Raw genomic sequence first — 20,242 nt, forward strand, 5'->3', positions numbered from 1 at the left:
CCATCCTTAAGGAGCAGTTGGTTGACCTTGAGACAAGGCTGGGACCGGGGGTGCACAGGGTGCTGGCGAACCCTTGGGACTGAGTTTAGTCACCTGACTAAAACCCACGGGGAGAACCCCTCCTTGGGAATCTCTCAGGGAGACACCTGAGTTGAGTTTAGAGGGATGGAAAGTACATATGAACTTTTTGACTTTTTTTTTTCATTTAACATTGCATATTAGAGTTTTTTCATGATACTTCCTACTCTTTGAAAACCCGTTTTTGATTGCTGCATAAGCTTTCATCAAGTGGATGTATCATCATGTGTTTATTATTATTTGTATGTGCAAATTGAATGCATTAATGGAAATAGAGCTGTCAGGATAAGGTATGTCATTGACGAATAGCCCCTGTGGAGACCACACTGGTCTGCATTTGGAGTATGCTGTTGAATTCTGGGCACCGTGTCTTAATGGGGATATTGCTGTGAGGTTGAATGAGATAGCCAGAGGTTTAGAAAACACATTGTTTGAATAATTGAGTGGAACACGTTTCCCCAGATTAGGAGCAGACTCCAAGAGCACCATTGCTGATTGCCGATTTGGATTATTTCTAGTATTTTCGAGTATTTGGGGAGCTGCCCCCAGCTGGAGAAATTAGGCCGGCTCTATTGCAATGCTAACGTGTAGGGGTTATTGTGATGCTGAGGTTGGCACTAAAGGAAAGTGCTATTCTGCCCCGGAAAGGATGGCCCTGCGAAGATGGGAGGCAGGATGACATCTACAATTTGGCCCAGCTCTAGGAATGCGATTCCAAGGACACCGTCTCCCAAGTTTTCACCTCTTTCCTGCTCTGCTTATGCCACTGGGATTCTGGTTCCTGAATGTGGACTTGGGCCTCCAGGTGCCTTACCGTCAGGCTGTGCTTTCCCATTTGCTTATCCAGGCCTTTCATCCACACTGACCCTTAGGTTTATGGCTCTGTTACCATGCCTGAGCAGAGGCTTTGGGATCTAGTCAGCTCCAGGAAGCAGGTGGACTTGGGCTTTTCCACTCACTCCTGCTGGTCCTCACAAGGTGGATGGAGAAGCAGTCAAACAGACTGTTGTGCCTGCGTGCCGTGGAATACTACTCAGCAGTAATAAGCACACGCTCTCGGTGCATGCAGTGACTCAAATGATTCTCCAGGGAATCTTAATGAGTGAAAGAAGCCAGCAGTCTTAAAAGATTATGTCCTGGATGATTCATTTATATAACATTTTTGAAAGGACAATTTTAGAATGGGGATAGATCATTTGGGGAGGGGGCAGGGAGGAGGTGGGCACGGTTACAAAAGAGCAGAGGGAGGGATCTTTGTGTGGGAAACAGAACCGGCCATTATGTTGACTGTGCAGGTGGATATAGGTCCCTACGCTGGTGATCAGTTATGTGGAACGTAATACGCACATGAATGAGTACAAGTGAAATGAGAAACCTAGGTCAGTTGTGGTATTATACCGGAGTTTCACAAGATGTTACCGTTGGGGGACACCGAGCAAAGCGTACGTACAAGGGATCTCTCCACGTTACTTCTTACAACTGCACGTGAACATAGTTATCTCCATAAAAAAATGCGGTCAATGAAAAAGCACCAGCCTGTGAAATCAGCCTGTGAAATCGGCTTGTTCCTCTTGTTTAGTTTCGGGTGTAATCTCTGGTTGTGCTGCTGCTGGCAGATGTGTCTGCTCCCTGAATCCCGTGACAGTGGTGGGGGCCAGAAAAGGATCTCAGGAGAATAAGGATGGGGCCCAGGCAGATTCAGGAGGATCAAAGAGCCAGGGGAGGGGTGGGGGCTGCTGTTGGTGTTCTCTCCCACGGTGTGATCTGGAAACAGAGATGGAATTCTCAGGTTGGAATCACAAAGGTATTGAGTCCTGGGGGGGGAACATGTACTTGAAAACTAGGAGAGGAAGAGCCTGGGAGAGTCCAAACTTAGGTGGGGCTGCCTGTAGCGGGTGGCCAGGCCAGGGCTGACACCAGAGTGCTTGGTGAGGGAGGGGTGAGGAGGTGCGGGGGTGCTGTCAGCAAAATCCTGGGATGTGGACTGAGAGCATTCTCTCCCCTTCCAGGGGTGGATGGAGGTACCTTGGGATACAAATCTGGAAACTTTCCTGGGCCCTGGCACCTGGGAGATTAGCCCAGCTTGCCCTGGGTAAGCTACCCAAGTGTGGCTATGGAAAGAGAAGTCCCTCAATCAGCCAACCCACCAATCAAGTGCTACCTCTGGGCAGCATCATGGGGCTGGGGAGAGAAACGGTATGAAGAAGAAACTGGGCTACCCTGACTCCCTAAGACTGCCTGTTCTGCTTAGCGTGGCATGGGGTATCATTGATGCCAAGTGGGTGGTGCAGGTCATAAGGAGGTGCTGTGGATTGAGGTGGTCTATGAAAGTTTCCTGGAGGGGCATAGCCTTGAGCTGCATTTTCAAGGGCAGGTGAGTTTGGTAGGTGGTAAAGGAGAGCTGAGCCATTCTGAGTGGGCAGGATACGAGCAGCTTCCTGGCTCCTTACAGATTTGGAGGCTTCCTGGCTGGGGGCAAGGTCAGAGTGGGGGGAGTCAGCACCCCTAGACCAGCATTGTAGGGGTAGGAATCCATATGCAATGTTGGTCAAGCCTTCTTGCCTCTCGGGCCCTAGAAACACGTTGTGTCACAGGTAGAGTTTTGTAGAGTGTTCTTTAAGGCAGTTACTCTCTGAACTTCGGTGTGCACATCTGTACCCCTGTGGGAGAAGGGGTGATCGCTGATCCCCTGAGAAGCAGCAGAGGGTCCTGAGAACACTGGCTTTGGAGTCTGGAATTGTGCCTGCCACTTTATAGCTGTCTAGGTTTTTGGGTGACCCTCCTTTATGCATTTCCTCATCTGGAAATGAAACTTAGTTGTAGGCATTAGAGATAACCTATATTAAAAATGCACAAAGATGCACAGAAATCATGAATATGTTTGTGGTGGCCTCCCTTGTCCCTCCCTGAGCTGTGAGGCACGGAGGCGATGGGGGTGAGAGCCCTGGGAACTGTCAGGGCATCCCCAGAGCCTCTGCGGGCTTTGGCCCCTTTCTGACAGCCGCCCAGGGAGACCCTGTGGTTTGGAAACCTGTCACAGTCCTTGAGGGCAGTGTTTCAAGGAGTAGTCTGGACACCCCCTGGGTCCTGAGGCTACTTCAACCAGTCCATTTATTGTTTTATTATTTTGAGGCTCTGCAAAAAATTGCATTTGAAATGGATTTTAACATTTAAAAAAATGTTTCGGAAACGACCAGAAACATGGAATACAGATGAGGCCTAGAATGTAAGTAGATGGCAGACTCCATGGGTTTGGTAGGTGAGTTGCCTCTGGGCTGTGAGCAGGTGCAGAGGTCCCTGGTTTCTTCTGTCCCCCTGGTCAGGAGCAGGAGGCCTTCCTAGTGCACTAGGAAGGGCCCAGGCGTTGCAGGGAGTCGGGAAGGGGACACAGCATGAAACCTGCAGTAGCCAGATACTGGCTGTTACAGACCTACTGAGTTTCTGTGCTGACAGAGCGCCCACGGTGGCTGAGTCAGCCCCCTGGGGACTTTCCTTTCTGCTCTGACCAGGTGTGCCGAGTTGCGATTTGCTTCCTCCAGTACAAATTGTTGGCTGTGGGTCAGCTTTCTGCTCCCCTAGATGGCTTGGAGGTCACAGATCCACAGGTAGCTCTGGACCCACTTTAGGGCCCCGAAGCCTCACCCATTTCCCAGCAGCTGCTTCTGGTGGGGCAGCTGAAGACAGGGACAGAGTCAAAGGGTAAGGGTGAGAGGGTTGGGCACCAAAAAGGAAGAAGGGTTTAGGGAGTCCACCGCCAGCTGACTAGGCCTCGGCTGGGAGTGTGTGTCCCCCAGGAGCTCTGGTGGCAGTCTCGGGGACTTTGGGGTGATGCTTATACCCTAATCGTGGGAGGGTCCCAGGGCAAGAAGCAAAGTGCAGCCCCATATGGCAGGTTCCTTGCATCCACTTGGTTGCTTAAAATAGGGCGGGTGGAACTCAAACCTAGATGGTTCCTCTCACAGCAATGGGAAGTGGGTGAGCCAGGCAGGTGGCCTCTGGGAAATGGTAGGTGGTGGTTCTCCAACCGTCAGGTTCCTAAGAATAACCTGGGGTCTTGTTAAACTTCCAGATCTCAGGACCCTGCCCCTGATGTACACTATCAGAATCTCCAGGGGGAGAGGCTTGGGAAACTAGATGCTGAGCAAGCCCTGTGTTTGTTTTATTTTATTCTTTTATAATTTTTTGTGACCTGACAAGTCTGGGAAATATTGGGGTGGTATGATCATGGGAACTGTAGCTCCTTGTGGGTTTCTTGAGACTCCCGCTTCTGCGAGATCAATTGCCCCAGGTTGGTGAGTGGGTGGAGGATTCCAATGTGGGCTTTCTTTCCCTTCTCGTTGTCCCTTTAGTCATCTTGTGATGAACAAATCAGGTATCCTCTCTGTGCGGGCCACTGTGAAGTCCTTGCCCCCGGAGCCTGTACATGGGCTGGCTGCTCTCTGTCCATAGATGCTGAGTTTGGAGAGAGCCCATCTAAGTAGAGACTCTTCTCCAGTGTCACCTCTGGTATCTCAATTCTGTGCACATCTGTGCTCAGCATCACCCAGGAAGACAAGTACAGTTCTAGTGTTTGGAAGTCATTCCTTGCTCTGTTGTCTGAAGTGGCTTTGAGCCATGCTGTATTCCTGGGGACCCTGGCCAGGATCTAACTCCAACTGGTATCAGGGGGTGGCCTTGAGAGTTATGCTGGCTTTGTCTTTGTCCTTGCAAAGGAGGGCATGTATGAGGGCTACAGCATCCCTCCTCACCTTGGAAAACCATTGCAGATGGGCAGACTGTCCTTTCTTGCTTGAATCATCTGAGGGGTGTGTTTTGGTTCTCATGTCTGTGGTGGCAGTGATGACATCATGGAATTGGGACCCGTCTCAGCTGATGGTGGGTATACTGAGCCACCAAAGCTATAAGTGAAGGGCACCCTGCCACAAGTCAACGACAAAGCTGACAGTGGCACATGAAGCCAACCACCATTGTCCTTATCTCGGGTTTAAGCAAAACACCTGTGTCTCCAGCCACTGATGTCACCTCTGCCCCTTGATCTTGATCTTCAACAGCAGAAGCAGATTGCCAGTTGTTGTGTGATGTCATCCCAGGACTCTGAGTGACTTCTTCAGTGTTCAGTTTCATCCCCTGCCTTCTCATCAGGTCACACCCCACCGTGGCCAAATGAGGAACAATTAAAAAAAAAAATGTCTGGCATGAAGATTAACTTTTTCCTCATCTGCTCTGATTGAAATCTTGTGTAGATGTTTGGATAGTCAGTATTATTTTTGCTGTTTATAAATGCAAACATTTACCAGTTGCTTTTCTCTAGCGAAGACCACATTCTAAGCTACCAATGACAAATTCTGGCTTTGGATTTGGTGGTCCTTGGAGCCCATGGAAGGGTGGCCCTGGAGAGTTGGAGCTGGTGACAGAGGACCCAGGAGAAGTTGCCTTCCAAATGGAAGGATTTTTTTGGTTGACTTGGACACCAAGTTTTGTTTGCTTAGCATTTCACTTCCAGTTCTGGTGAGTTTTTTACTTGATGGTAGTCAGGTGACTGCAAGAATCTTTCTTATATCATCAAATACCTTCTAGAAGTCATTGTTTTTGGACAGTCAGTGGCCTTGGGGAGGATATGTATCATTTGGATTTGTGTGCTTAAAACAACAGAAAGTAGATATTCTCCAGGGCTTATACATCTCCCCTCCTGGATTTCTGGACTGTACTCTCTATCTCCCTCCAGGAAGTGGATGGGAATGGTGATAATCTGATCTTGTCCCTGCAGCCTATCACCTGGGTTCTCCCCCTTCAGCCCTCCAGGGTTTTCATTGTGTGTGTCTGTGTGCTCCAAGCCCTTTATGTGCATCTGTCCTTGGGGAAACCATTCCTTGCTCCCTTGTCTGAGCTGGCCTTGAGCCATGCTGTGTTTCTGGGGACTCTGGTTGCGGTTTAACTTGAGCTGGCTGGTGGGAATTGGCTTCAAGAGTTATGTGGCCTCTATCTCTGTTCATGATAACCAAGCACCTGGCTTCACAGCCCTGAGTTTTTATGTGCACCTGCTCATGTGTTTACTTTTATGAAAGAGAGAAAGGAGAGGCAGAAGCAGGCCCTGGCATATTTTGTCTTCCATTGGCTTTATGGTCCTGCAGAGAGATGGTTATGTGTAGAGAGATGGTTATGTAAGCAGTTAGGACCTGGTTGGGGAGGGGGGGAGCTCCCTGCCACCTCCTCCTGTGGAGGCTGATGGACCATGTGCTTGCCTGAAACCCCAGGTAGGCTTGGAAGGGTGTGGCTCTCGTCTCAGCTTTGCTGCTTTACTGACTTCACTGCCTTTGTGACTTTGGACAGGTCACTCCCTCTGTCAGCCTCAGTTTCCTTATCAGTAAAGTGACTGGGTTAGGCAAGTATGATATGCCTAAAAATGGAGTTGAGGGTAGGGTTATAAAAGGAAGCAGTCTAGTTACTGATTAGACAACATTTCTGGGCTGAAGGGAGCCCCAGAATTCACATGCAGGGATAACCCAAACCCTGCCATTGAGCCAGTCCTCATGCTGACGGCCTTGCTCCATAGTAAGCCTGGGGGTGGCCCCTGGAGTCCGCTGTCCATGCTGTCAGCTACTTTCCCCTTCCCAAGGAACTTGCTTTCTATTTCCCTTAATACCTGCTTCCTGAGTTCCTGGAGCTGATCACATTGGGACGCAGAAAACCAGGATCTAATCTGGGTCTGCCACCAAGTAGCTATGTGACCTTGCAGTCATCATCTCTCCTTGCCTTATCTATAGAGCGGGAGTGATGGCACAAGCCATGAATGATTCCAAAATAGTTGTGAAATTACTCTGGGATTTAAAAATAAACTTTTTTTTTTTTTTTTTGAGAGAGAGAGAGAGAGCGAGCAGGGGAGAAGAGTGAAGGGAGAGAGACAGAGAGATAGAGAGACAGAGCATCCCAAGCAGGTTCCATGCTTAGCAAGGAGCCTGACTCGGGGCTCAGTCCTATAACCCTGGGATCATGACCTGAGCCAAAATCGAGAGTTGGGCGCTCAACCAACTGAGCCACTCTGTGCCCTGAAAATAAATGAAATAAGCTATTATCTTGTTACATTTCATCTAACACATGTAAACATACACACACTCTATTCTGAGAATCTAGCCAAAACTTTACTGGTTTTTTTTAAACATGATTATTAAACAGCCAAGGACCATTGGACATTTAATCTACATCTTGAAAGAGAAAGGCAAAGACAAAGTTCTGAATGTAAAAAAATCTAGTTTCCTAAGAAAAAGCAAGAAGGTAGTGAATTCATAAAATAAGAAAAGGCAGCTGTAAAAAGCAACCATCATGAGGCTCCTGAGCGGCTCAGTTGGCTGAATGTCTGACTCTTGATTTTGGCTCTGGTCATGATCCCAGGATCGTGGGATTGAGCCCTGCATGGGGTTCTTTGCTGGGTGTGGTGCCTGCTGGGGATTCTTTCTCTCCCTCTCTCTCTCTCTTTCTCTTTCTCTCTCTGCCCCCTCCCCTGCTTGCACTCTCTCTCTAAAAAAAAAAAAAAAAAAGTAACCATCAAAGAATAAAACATCACTCTTGGAAATGAAATACTGTATATGATTTTTGAAATAAAAGGTTCACTGCCTTTATAATAAGGCTTGAGATCCAGTGACATTGGCCCTCCAGTTTTGTTCTTTTTATTCAGAATCTTTTGCATTTCCACATGAATTTCAGAAACAATTAATCAGTTTCTCCAAAAAGCCTACTGAGATTTTGATCAAGATCATGCTGAATCTCTAGACAAATCTGAGGAGAATAGACAGGTATATTGAGTCTTCCAATCCATGAACATAGGATATTACTTGATTTATTTAAGTCTTTAAAAATTTTTCTCAGCAGTGTTTTGTATTTTTTACCGTACAGGTCTTGTATATCTCTTGTCAGATTTGCCCCCTAAGTATTTCATATTGTTGATGTTATTGTAAATGCTATTTAAAATTTTTTTTAAATTTCCAATTGGTCATTGATAATACATAGAAATATAATTGATTTTTGTGTATTAATCTTGTATCCTGCAACCTGGCTAAACTCACTTAGTATTTCAATAGTTTTTTTGACTTACAAAGCTACAGTAATGAAGACAGTATGATATTTGCATAAAGATGGACAAAGAGACCAATGAAACAGAGTGGAGTCTGGAAAAAGACCCACAGATATATGGATAAATGATTGAAAAAAAATTTTTTTAAGTAAACTCCATCCCCAGCATGGGGCCTGAACTCACGACGCTGAGATTAAGAGTTGTATGTTCCACCAAATGAGCCAGCCAGGCACCTCTTGGACAACTGATTTTGATAAAGGTGAAAAGGCAATTCAGTAGAAAAAGGATGGTCTGTGCAACAAATATGGTCCCAATAGCGGAACAATCGGATATCCATATAAAAAAAAGAAACAAAGAAAGGAAAAGAAAAAGAGAACTTTCATCTATACCTTGCATCATATAAAAGAATTTTTAAAAGTATTTATTTATTTATTTTTACATTTTTTTTTTAACATTTATTCATTTTTGAGAGACAGAGTGCGAGTGGGGGAGAGGCAGAGACAGAGAGGGAGACACAGAATCTGAAGCAGGCTCCAGGCTCCGAGCTGTCAGCACAGAGCCCGATGCGGGGCTCGAACTCACGAATTGTGAGATCATGACTTGAGCCGAAGTCGGTTGCCCAACCACTGAGCCACCCAGGTGCCCCAGTGTTTATTCATTTTTGAGAGAGAGAGAGAGAGAGAGAGAGAGAGAGAGAGAGAGAAAGGAGCAGAGAAACAGGGAGACAGAATCCTAAACAGTCTCTGCAGTGTCAACCTGAACAGGGCATGAACTCACAAACCATGAAGTTATGACATGAGATGAAATCAAGAGTTGGATGCTTAACTGACTGAGCCACCCAGTTGCCACCATATAAATAAAAAAAAAAATAACTCAAAATGGATCATAGGGCCAAATAAAACCTAAAACTGTAAAACTATTGGAAGAAAACATAGGAGAAAATCTTTGTTGTTTTGGATCAGGCAAAGATTTCTTCAATACAACACCAAAATCACAGTCCATAAAAGAAATGCTTGACAAATTGAACTTCACCAAAATGAAAAACTTCTGTTCTTCAAAAGACCCTGTTAAGAGAGTGAAAATACAAGCCACAAATTAGGAGAAAATCTTTGCAAATTCTGTATTTGTTAAAAGACTTGTATCTAGAATATATAGAAAGAACTCTCAAAACTCAGTAATATGAAGATAAGCAAACCAATTTAAAAAACTAGGGAAAAAATTTGAAAAGACACTTCACCAAAGAAGATAAACAAATGGCAGTTAAGCACATGAAAAGATGTTAGACATCATTAGTCATTAGGGAAAAGCAACTTAAGACCATATGAGACCCCACTATACAGCTGTTAGAATGGCTAAAATAAAAAAGATTGACCATACCAAATGTTGGATAGGATGTGGACAATGGAAGTCCTCATACACTGTTGATGGGAATGTAAAATGATACAGTCCCTTTGGGAAACAGTTTGGCAGCTTCTCAAAAAGTTAAAAATACACCTGTCATACAAACTTTCTGTTCCACTCATAGGTATCTATCCAAGGGAAGTGAAAGCATATGCCAATGTAAGGATTTGTACAGGAATGTTTATAGCGGCTTTATTTGTAACAGTCTCAAATTGGAAATAACCCAAATGTTCATCAACAGGTGAGTAAGTAAGCAAATTGTTGTGTATCCATATAATGGAATACTACTCAAGAATAGAAAGGAATGCACTATTAACATTAAAAACTTGGAGTGCCTGGGTGGCTCAGTTGGTTATGTGTCCAACTTTTCCAGGTCATAATCTCACCGTTTGTGAGTTTGAGCCCCATGTCGGGCTCTGTGATTACAGCTCAGAGCCTGGATCCTGCTTCGGATTCTGTGTCTCCCTCTCTCTCTGCCCCTCCCCTGTTCACTCTGTTTCTCTTTCTCTCTCAAAAATAAATAAAACATTTTAAAAATTTAAAAAAATACATTAAAAACTTAATATCATGGATGAGTCTCAAAATATTGTGCTGAGTAAAAGAAGCCAGACAATAAAGAGTACATGTTGTATAATTCTATTTATAAAAAGTTCTAGAAAAAGCATACTAGTCTTTACTGATAGGAAGCAGGTAAGTCGTTGCTTTGGGACTAGAAAGGCAATCAGGGAGGAATGGGAGGGAGGCAATAGCCCGAGGAAACTTTTGAAGGTGACAGATATGTTCATTATCTTGATTGTGGTGATGGTTTAATGGGTGTATATATATGCCAAAAATTGTATACTTTAAATATGTAGTTTATTTCATGTCAATTTTATGTCAGTGAAATTATTTTAAAAATTCCATTAAAGGTTCACAAGAATAAGTTTAAAAAATCCCAGAATAGAACCAAATGACAAAGAAATGTAAAATATGAGAGAGGGGAAAAAATGCCAGGTAAAGATGTAAAGGATCTACTTTATCTTGAATTTTATCATGATATATTTAGTTGTGTTTTTTCATTTCTCTTTCTTACCATTCAGTGAACCCTTTGCATTTAAAGATATGTGCCTCTCTTTAGCTCTTGGAAATATTCTTACAGTCTTTGATAATGTCCTCTACCAGGTGTAAGAATTTGGCTCAGGCTATGAGATAGAGGAGAACTAGGGAGGGGCATTGTTAGAAATCCCTAGATCCCACCTCAGTCCCAAACAAAGATACCCCTACCCCACCAGTCCTCCATAAGGGATGGGAAATTGATTTCTCTAGACTTGAGGACACTACGTGCAGAGGAAGGCTGTAGTGAGGAATGAAAAATAGCCAAAGATCTATTCTTTCACATGTTCCAGAATGCTAGTGTCTGGGTTTAAATCAGTGTATCCGGGAAATTAGAAAATGATTCTCTGGAGCAATTAAACCATCCCATAGAAAAGAAACATAGCCTGACAGTTGGGAGTGCCCAGTAAAAAAAATCTGGATAGCCACTTAATTGTAGCCTACAGTGAACCCATTTGTGGTAAATGATGCTTCCAAACCACCTTTAGGACCTCATTCTTAAATATAAATGATAACCAATCATCTTGAAGCATTTGAGGAAAGCCTTCAACATGAAAGAGAAAGCCAAAAAACAGAGAAAAGGTACTCAATAGCAGTATAAAGATGGGAAGATTTTGTATCCAAAATTCAGAGATCAAGAAAGAACTCTTGGAAATTAGCTAACAGCATAAATGAAAATTTCAGTTAGAGAAGTTGAAAAACAATGAGATGGGGGTATCTGGGTGGCTCAGTTGGTAGAGTATGTGACTCTCGATCTCAGGGTTATGAGTTTGAGCCGATGTTGGGCATAGAGATTACTTCAAGCAAACAAATAAACAGATGGATAATAGCAGGAAAACAATAAGTAGAGAATCAATGTAATAGGAATTGCAGAAAGATAGACCAGAGAAAATGAAGGAGGCACACTACTAAGTGTGCAATAGCATTATGTCTAAATAACAATGTAAAGGGTCACCTGGGTGGCTCAGTCAGTTAAGCATCCAACTCTTGATCTTGGCTCAGATCATGACCTCATGGTTTCGTGGGTTGGAGCCCCACATAGGGCTCTGTGTTGACAAGTGTGGAGCCTATCTGAGATTCTCTCTCTCCTCTCTCTTTGTTCTTCCCCAACTTGTGCTGTGCCTTTCTCTCTCTCAAAAAATAAACATTAAAAATTTAAAAAAAGAAACCAATGTAAATACCTTAATTTAAAACTACTTTATTAGTGGAGCGATTAAGCATCTGACTCAGTTAAGCATTTGACTCTTGATTTCAGCTCAATTCATGGTCCCACAATTCGTGGGTTCGAGCCTCATGTGAAGCTCTGTGCTGACAGTGTGGACCCTGATTGGAATTCTCTCTCTCCCTCTCTGCTCGTGCATTCAGTGTCTTTCTCTATCTCAAAATAAATAAATAAACTTAAAAAAAAAACTTTATTACTAAAAATTGTCAAACATCATCTGAGATTTCAGTCATAATCACTGATCACAGATCACCATAACAGATACAATAATAATGAAAAAGTTTGAAATATTTTGAGAATTAGCAATTGTGATACAGAGACATGAAGTTAGCAAATGCTTTTGGAAAAATGGTGCAGATAAGACTTGCTCAACACAGGGTTGCCACAAACCTTCAGTTTATAAAAAATGCTTTGTCTTTGAAGTGCAATAAAACAAAGGACAACAAGGTATGCCTGTACAAGAAAGTTTCCCAGACTGAAAGATAGGAATTTCCAAATTCAAAGAGCAGGTGGAAAGCTCAGCATAATGAAATCTAAAGACCCAATTCAAAGCAATCCTCAAAGTTTTCAGAGAAAGGTAACAAATTATGACTAAGAAATAATGGATTTGTACTGTTATCTTATTTCTCAAAAGCAAAATTAAAAGCTAAAAAACAATGAGCTTTCAAAATTTTAAGTGAAAATTATTTGAAACATATAGTTCTATACCCAGCTAAACTATCAACATATGCGAGTACAGAGTGAAGATACTTCCAGAAAAATGCAGTCTTAAAAAATTTCTCTCTTGGGAAGCTACTGAACTATGTGTTCTACTAAAATGAAGTAAGCCAAGAAAGATGAAGATATGGAATCCAGGAAATAGGGGTTTTAACACAAGAGGGAGAGGAAGGAAATTCCCAGGGTGATGTTGAAGGAAGTTCCAGACATTAGCTATGGGAAAGGACAGAGGGCTCTAGAAAGGAAGCTTCCAGGAAAAAAATGAAGTGAGAGGGTATTTGACAGACTTTATATGTAGAAGGTTGGAAGAGTATTATGTAGCTTTTAGATTGTATAGAAAGACTTCAGTATATGTTAAAAAGACACCCAGGTAAATGAAATTTGGCAGCAAGAGAAACAAATTATTGTACTGGGAGGGAAACAATAATGAACAATGTTTTCAAAGACTAATACAGTTGACCTCTGAACACCTCGGGTTTGAATTGTGTGGTTCCACTTATATGTGTGTTTTTTAAAAAATAAATGCAGTATAGTACTGTAAATGTATTTTATCTTGTGATTTTCTTAACATTTTCTTCTAGCTTACTTTTTGTAAGAATACAGTATATAATGCATATAACATGCAGAATATGTGCTGAACATATTCTGGTCAGCAGTAGGCTGTGAACACTTCTGGTCAGCAGAACACTTCTGGTCCACAGAAGTCCACAGAACACTTCTGGTCAGCAGTAGGCTGTGAGTAGTTTAGTTTTGGGGAGTCAGAAATTACATGTGGACTTTTGACTATGTGTGGGGTGGGTACCCCTCATCTCCCATGTTGTTCAAGTGTCATGAAAATATAGTAATTTAGATATAGAATGTGGATATAATTAAAAAAAAAACAAAAAAAAAAACTTTAGCCCTATAGCTATTGGGAGGATGGGTGAGAAAAAGAGAAGGAAGTATATTAAAATTCACATTATCATAATAGGAAGTCAAATGATTATATTTTAAATAGATGAATCAAGAGATAGTGGTATTTGCATATTATTTAGAAGTATGTAGATAAATCCCAGAATAAGCAGCTTGTGAAAGCATTTTAAGCAGTTGTCTCTGAAGTGTGTTTCTTTCCTTCTTAAAAATTTATTTTATTGAGATATAAGAACATTGTGTAAGTTTAAGGTATAGAACATGTTGATTTGATTCATTTATATATTGCAATATAATTACCAAGGCAGGGCTAGCTATGAAGTGTGTTTCTGTATGCAGTATTAAAGTCACAAAAGTAACCAGTTAAGGATCTAAAATAGAAATTTCAGTATCCAAACATGTCAGGAGTCGGGAGACTCTTTTATAATGGTGAAATTAACAGGTGATGTTCAAATGTAACAAATCAAGAAATGTTAGTTCAAGCACATCAAGAGTGTGAGGTAAACACCAGCAGAACCACATCTGGAAACTGTTGAAATGGCCACATCTGTGGAATTTGGGGGCTATTGCGTTTATTACAAACCCTTTTTGGAGTGGGTCTGAGGTAGTTAAACCTGAAAGGGCAGAGCTCCTCTCCGGGATTTAGGGCAGACAGAGTGTATGTTATAGGGCAGAAGAGTTTGCCTCTCTGTCATCAGGCGCCCATAGACACCCCGCCTGTCATCGACGGACACCCCGCCTGTCGTATTATTCATGTCCCCTCTCTTCCTGGATAGCCCCGACTGGGAGGAACCTGGGTAAGCTGCCATCCTGTTTGTTGGGTGTTTTGTTTGCTTTTCCGGCTCTGGGATGAGCTTGGGTGTGGATTCCCGTAGAACCTTGGCCTCATGTCACCTTGAGATTCTGGTGTGGGACACCAAGGCGAGAAACAGTGGCTTGTTCCACAGTGGCACGGCAGGGCTGCCCCGGTTTACTGCCTTTTTACTTGGGGCTGGTTAAACATTGGCAGAGCAAGGGCACCGGGTAGGTTGGGTGTACGGTTTCCGTGCTGCCCATAGGCTCCTGCCCACCCCCTCCTGCCTCCCCGCGATCAGTGGGGACTGAATCTGGCAGGGTCTCCCTGCACCAAGGCCCCAGGGCTGCGTTAGCCGGAGGAGGGGCTGCCTCTAGAAGCTCACACAGAGACCCCGTGGCGGCCAATCACGGCCCTGGGCTGGGCCTGCTCTCCCCACATGCGGGCATGTACCTGCGTCAGAGATGATTCATTTAAGTGGAGAGTCTCCATGACTGGGTTTAGACAGCCTGTTTCATTTTTATTTAAACTATCAATTCTTAAGCAGTACACATGTGGCGCTGCCTTGACACTGGGATGCGTGGATGGGAAGGCCACTTCTCATTTCTCCTCGCTTTTTGCTCCAAGCTGGACCTTACAAAGTGTAAACATTCTTCCTGGAGCAGGGCTGGGAGGCTGTTAAGGTGAGAGAGAGAGTTTCTGAGCTGTGTTTCATTTCTCTGTTCAGAGCATGAAGGGCATTGAGGAAGGCGTGGAGTTCTTGCCAGTCAACAACACCAAGAAGGTTGAGAAGCGGGGCCCGAAGCGCTGGGTGGTGCTGGTGGCCGTGCTGGTTGGCATCTTCTTGCTTTCTCTCATGACTTGTTTCATGGTGTGGCACTTCCAGTGTGAGTAGAGCCAGGGGTTGGCTCTGGGGAGAGTGATGGGGAGAGGGAGGATGGTGGCTGTATGTCCTCTCTCAGTGGACAGACATAGGGGCCACCGGTTGTGGGCATGAGGGAGAGACCGGAGGGTGCAGCTGGGGGTAGGTAAGGAAGGGTCCAGGGCCCTGGCTCCCCTGGCTCTTCCAAGCCATAAGGGAGGGGTGTTGGCCCACAAGTTCATGCATCCACTGGCCTCTCCTGGCATTCACTCCTCCAGGGTTGCTGAGGGCAGCTTGAGGACAGTGGGGGGACCAGGGTAGCATGACGGTGTCACTTCCTCTGACCACCCTCCTTCTCTGGTCTCCCATAGACCAGAATGCGCGGGTTCAGAAGGTCTTCAATGGCTACCTGAGGATCACAAACGAGAACTTTCTGGATGCCTATGAGAACTCCAACTCCACGGAGTTCGCAAACCTGGCCAGCAAGGTGAAGGAAGCGGTGAGTCCAGTCCATGGGCAGGGAGCCCTGTCCCTGGGGTCTGCCCTGGCACTCCCAGCCTCACCCTGGCTGAAAGAACACTGCTCCCTTCACTCCCGGATCCCTGGGCTGGCCTGTGGGTCCCAGGAGGGAGGGAGAGGCACGGTCTTGGGCAGTGGGCTATTGCTGTTCTCTGGCATGCCGTGAGCATTCCCTCTCGCCCTCAGCTGAAGCTGTTGTACAGTGGGGTGCCGACCCTGGGCCCCTACTACAAGAAGTCGTCTGTGACTGCCTTCAGGTGGGTGCCGGGGAGAAGGCTGGGTGGGATCAGGGCTGTGTGGTAGGTGGGCAGAGAGCTCGCAGCCTGCAGGGTGATGCAGCTTCAAGGTCTGGCATGGGGAGCAAGGTGCCATCCTTGTTCTTCCCTAGGTGTGTGTACTTTAGCCCACAAGTTCTGCTGTCTCCAGGGCAGGGGTAGCCATCTGTAGGAGTGTCCCCAGGTGCCACGGGTGAAGACAGGTGTGGTGTGTCCTCCATGTAAACCACTCAGTAATGGTGATGATCGTTTGTTATGTTTCCAAATTTGGGTTTGGAAGGCTTCGGTGAGTCTTCATATTTTCCTTGCTTAGGCAGCCTTCAACATACTTTTTTAAAAATAGACTTTATCTCAAAAGTACTTTTGATTTAGTTAGTTTAATCTTTACGTATTTATTTAATAGCTTATTTATTTATTTAAGTAATCTTTATGCCCAATGTGGGGCTCAAACGCATGACCCTGAGATCAAGAGTCATGTGCGCTTAAAAAAAATTTTTTTTTAATGTTAATTTTTTTGAGATAGAGAGAGTGAGTGGGCCAGCGGGAGTGGGGAGGGGCAGAAAGACAGTTGAGGAAGAGAATCCCAAGCAGGCTGTGTGCCATTAGCACAGAGTCCAATGCCGATTCAGAGCTTGATTCCACGAACTATAAGATCACGACCTGAGCCGAAATGGAAGACTTGAACTTTAACCAACTGAGCCACCCAGGTGCCCCAGTTTAATCTTTATGAGTGCTGGCTGGCAGGTGGCATTCTCATCCTCTTTCAGAGATGAGGACACAGACTCGAGAGTTTGATATTCAATGCGCCCAAGCTAGTGGTAGCATTGACAGCTCACAATCCAGGCTGCTTTCCCACTCCCAAACCTGAGCTGGCCCCAGAACACGTCTGGTTGGCGAGAGACTGTGAGAGTAGAGGGTACAGAGGCAAGATCTCTTGCTTAAAGGATCGAAAGGTGGGCAAGCATAAAAGAATCTGAGGTGGGCCCTGCCTGGAGGAAGGTCTCTTGGGGAGCCTGAGCCATCACATCTATATCCAGCATCTGGGAGAGTGTGGGGACAGGTGGGGTGCCTGGCGCCCACCTGCGCCTCAGGCTCACCCCTCTCCCCACAGCGAGGGCAGTGTCATTGCCTACTTCTGGTCCGAGTTCAGCATCCCCAAGTACCTGGTGGAGGAGGCCGAGAGCGCCATGGCAAAGGAGCGTGTGATCACAATGCCACCCCGTGCCCGCGCCCTCAACTCCTTCGTGCTGACCTCGGTGGTGGCCTTCCGTGAGTACAGGGACGCTGGGCGTGGGCATTTGCTGGGCCAGGCTTCCCTGGAGCAGGGCCAGGCCCTGGACCGTTGCAGGAGGGCAGCACTCCCGAGCCAGTGCATAGAAGGGAAGACGGTCTGCTGGCCGGGTACCTCCCTTTAGGGGAATAAGGAAGCAGGATGAATGAAATTGACCACAGCGGTAAATACTGTGTTTTCCCTCTTGTTCTTCAGCCACTGACCCCAGAACAGTGCAGACCACCCAGGACAGTAAGTATGCCATCCTCCCAGAGAAGATGGATGTGGCCAGACGCCCTTTCAGTCAAGGGGGTCCCCCGAAGTCATACACATCCCCCACCTGTCCCAGGCTGTGAGAAGCCCCCTCTTCTGTCTCTTCTGGGTCCAGGGCAGCCTGGCACATCTCCCTGGGTGCACCCCCCAGGGAGGCTCTGGGTTGCTCGCCCCTACCAGCTCTGCCCTCTCTGTCTCCCACACAGACAGCTGCAGCTTTGCCCTGCACGCCCGCAGCGGGGAGGTGACCCGCTTCACCACGCCTGGCTTCCCTGACAGCCCATACCCGGCTCGGGCCCGCTGCCAGTGGACCCTGCGGGGGGACGCCGACTCCGTGCTGAGCCTCACTTTCCGAAGCTTTGATGTCGCGCCCTGTGACGACCGTGGCAGTGACCTGGTCATGGTGTATGACACCCTGAGCCCCGTGGAACCCCGTGCCGTGGTGCAGTGAGTGTCCCGGGGAAGCAGAGGCGGGCTGCGGTGCGGGAGCTCGGCAGCTGCCTCCAGAGGGAAGTGTAACGTGGGTTGGAGATACAGCCTATGACTTTCAGGCAGTCGAGAGCAGGTGTGTGTGATCCTCAGTGTGAGCTCCCAGAGCGTCTCAGGGGTGATTTCAGCCCTGGCAAGGGTGAGGAAGGCTCACTGGTCCCTAGATGCCAGTGAGCACGGCGCACTTCCTTTCCTTGCCAGAGACTGCTGTTGTAAAATGCTCACTTTATCATGACTCGCTTATATTGAGGCCAGTGGACCAGGAGGTGGCTGCCATTGAAAAGATAGTTTGTTACTTATAGTTCCCAGAGGAGGGGGCATGCAAAGCCACATGGGGAAGCCCCAGGGTCAGTCAGGAGGCAGAGGGGGCCAGAGGAGAACACAGGCAGGAGCCTTTGTTGTGGTTTCTGCCGGAAAGGCCAGGCAGGGCAGTGTATGCAGGTTTAGGAGTGACTGGTTTGAGTAATTCCAGTGGGTTCTGGGGCACAAATCTATCTCTAGTTGTCAGGTATCTGGTCGTGGGGTGATTAGGACGGGTGGATGGTGGCCTGGAGAGAAGAGCCCCATGGAGGAGGTCGTTGGGATGTGGGCTCTGGATTGATTGGTTTGTATGTGAAAGGCTTCCCTGAGGTGAGTTGACTATGTCTAGGAATTGGCGAGTCCTGGGAAGGGCAGTCTCTCCAGAGGCTGCGAGCCCCCAGCTGCCCAAAGCATCAGGCTTACAGGAAATAAAAAGGCATCATACACCTGCTGAGGAACTCGGGGGTGCCGAGATGATTGCCCTCCGCCCCGCGCTGTGGGGCTTGAGCGTGCTTCTCAGAGCGCCGTGGGTGGGCATGAGCTGCCCTCTCCCGAGCTCTCCCTGACTCAGTGGGCCAGAGCCTTCTCTTGCTGCCTGTGGAAATGAGCCGGGCAGACGTTTTGTGATAAATAATGGGCTAGAATTCAGGCTCCAAAACAAGATAGAACCATCTGCTGCCTTAGCTCAGCAGCTAGGACTCCAGCCTGAACACCCTTTTTGTGCAAGGTTTCTTCCCCTCTCTGTAATTCATGAATTGTACAACGAAATAAACACATGGCTCCGAAAGGAGAAAGTGGGAAATAGACATGCACAGAGAGCACAGACCTCCATCATGATCTGGAAGTAGTCACTGTTAAATTTGTGAGGTGTGTTCTTCCACGCTTTCTGCTATGTGTGTGTATGTTTGTGTATAGATTTAAAAATAGGATTTTACGGCACGTTTGGTTTTGCTGTCTGGTTTGAAAACTGAAGTATATCATGATGATCCTTCCAAATCAGTAAGCTTGCTTCTGTGATTTTAATGGTTGCATAACATGGCATTGTGTAATGTACAATGAGCACAAAGAGGCAACGTGACACAGTCATTAGCTGTGTGGGCTCCGGAGCCTGGATGCCCAGCCACTTATTAACTGTGGAACCTTGGGCAAGTTATTTCAGTGCCTCAGTATCCTTATCTGTGAAATGGGGATAATAGTATTTACTTAGTGGAGTTGTTATGAAGACTCCTGAGTTCTTAACATGTTCTTAAGTGTTGTCGGTGCTGTTACTGTTACTAGTATTGTTATTATTTAGCCCATAGTTTAATGAATCTTCTGTGGTCAAGCATTTGAGGCTTCTGAGTTTTTGCTGGTTTTTTTTTTTTTTTAATGTTTATTTTTGAGAGAGAAAGAGAGGGAGGGAGAGAGAGAATGAGCCAGGGAGGGGAAGAGAGATGGGGGGACAGAGGATCCAAAACAGGTTCAGTGCTGTCAGCAGTGAGCTTGATGCGGGGCTCGAACTCACAAACCTTGAGATCATGACCTGAGCCAAAGTCAGATGCTTAACTGACTGGGCCACCCAGGCTTCCCTGTTTTCTGCTGTTTTAAACAAAGATAAATAAATCCTATCTCAGGTCATTTGTGTGGGGAGGGGCTTTTAAATGACCCTTGGCCTTTTATGGATGGGACCGGGGTTAGGGACGCCTGGTTTCTGTCTGCTCTCTGTAACACATGCAACTTCTGACCCCTACAGGCTGTGTGGCACCTACCCTCCCTCCTACAACCTGACCTTCCTCTCCTCCCAGAATGTCTTGCTCGTCACGCTGATAACCAACACTGAGCGGCGACACCCTGGCTTTGAGGCCACGTTCTTCCAGCTGCCTAAGCTGAGCAGTAAGGAAGGGCCTGGTGGGGCAGAGGAGGGACAGGTCTGAGGGGCTGGCCTGAGCCCACGAGGCGCAGGCCAATCCCTTGGGCTGGTGAACTGGCTCAGGT

At 46.2% G+C, this 20,242-nt stretch overlaps 1 protein-coding gene across 1 annotated transcript in view; it reads left to right on the plus strand.

Annotated features, from left to right (window-relative positions):
- Nucleotides 1-20,242, plus strand: part of ST14 (ST14 transmembrane serine protease matriptase) — a 41,267-nt gene that overhangs the window by 7,462 nt on the left and 13,563 nt on the right. Inside the window, exons 2-8 of the mRNA XM_042959361.1 lie at nucleotides 15,008-15,167; nucleotides 15,514-15,641; nucleotides 15,848-15,918; nucleotides 17,048-17,205; nucleotides 17,423-17,458; nucleotides 17,686-17,926; nucleotides 20,001-20,140. Of these exons, the coding sequence (XP_042815295.1) occupies nucleotides 15,008-15,167; nucleotides 15,514-15,641; nucleotides 15,848-15,918; nucleotides 17,048-17,205; nucleotides 17,423-17,458; nucleotides 17,686-17,926; nucleotides 20,001-20,140 (934 nt within the window). The remainder of the gene's footprint in view (nucleotides 1-15,007; nucleotides 15,168-15,513; nucleotides 15,642-15,847; nucleotides 15,919-17,047; nucleotides 17,206-17,422; nucleotides 17,459-17,685; nucleotides 17,927-20,000; nucleotides 20,141-20,242) is intronic.

Source organism: Panthera tigris, chromosome D1 (genome assembly GCF_018350195.1).
Source record: "Panthera tigris isolate Pti1 chromosome D1, P.tigris_Pti1_mat1.1, whole genome shotgun sequence".
NCBI classification, from domain to species: Eukaryota; Metazoa; Chordata; class Mammalia; order Carnivora; family Felidae; genus Panthera; species Panthera tigris.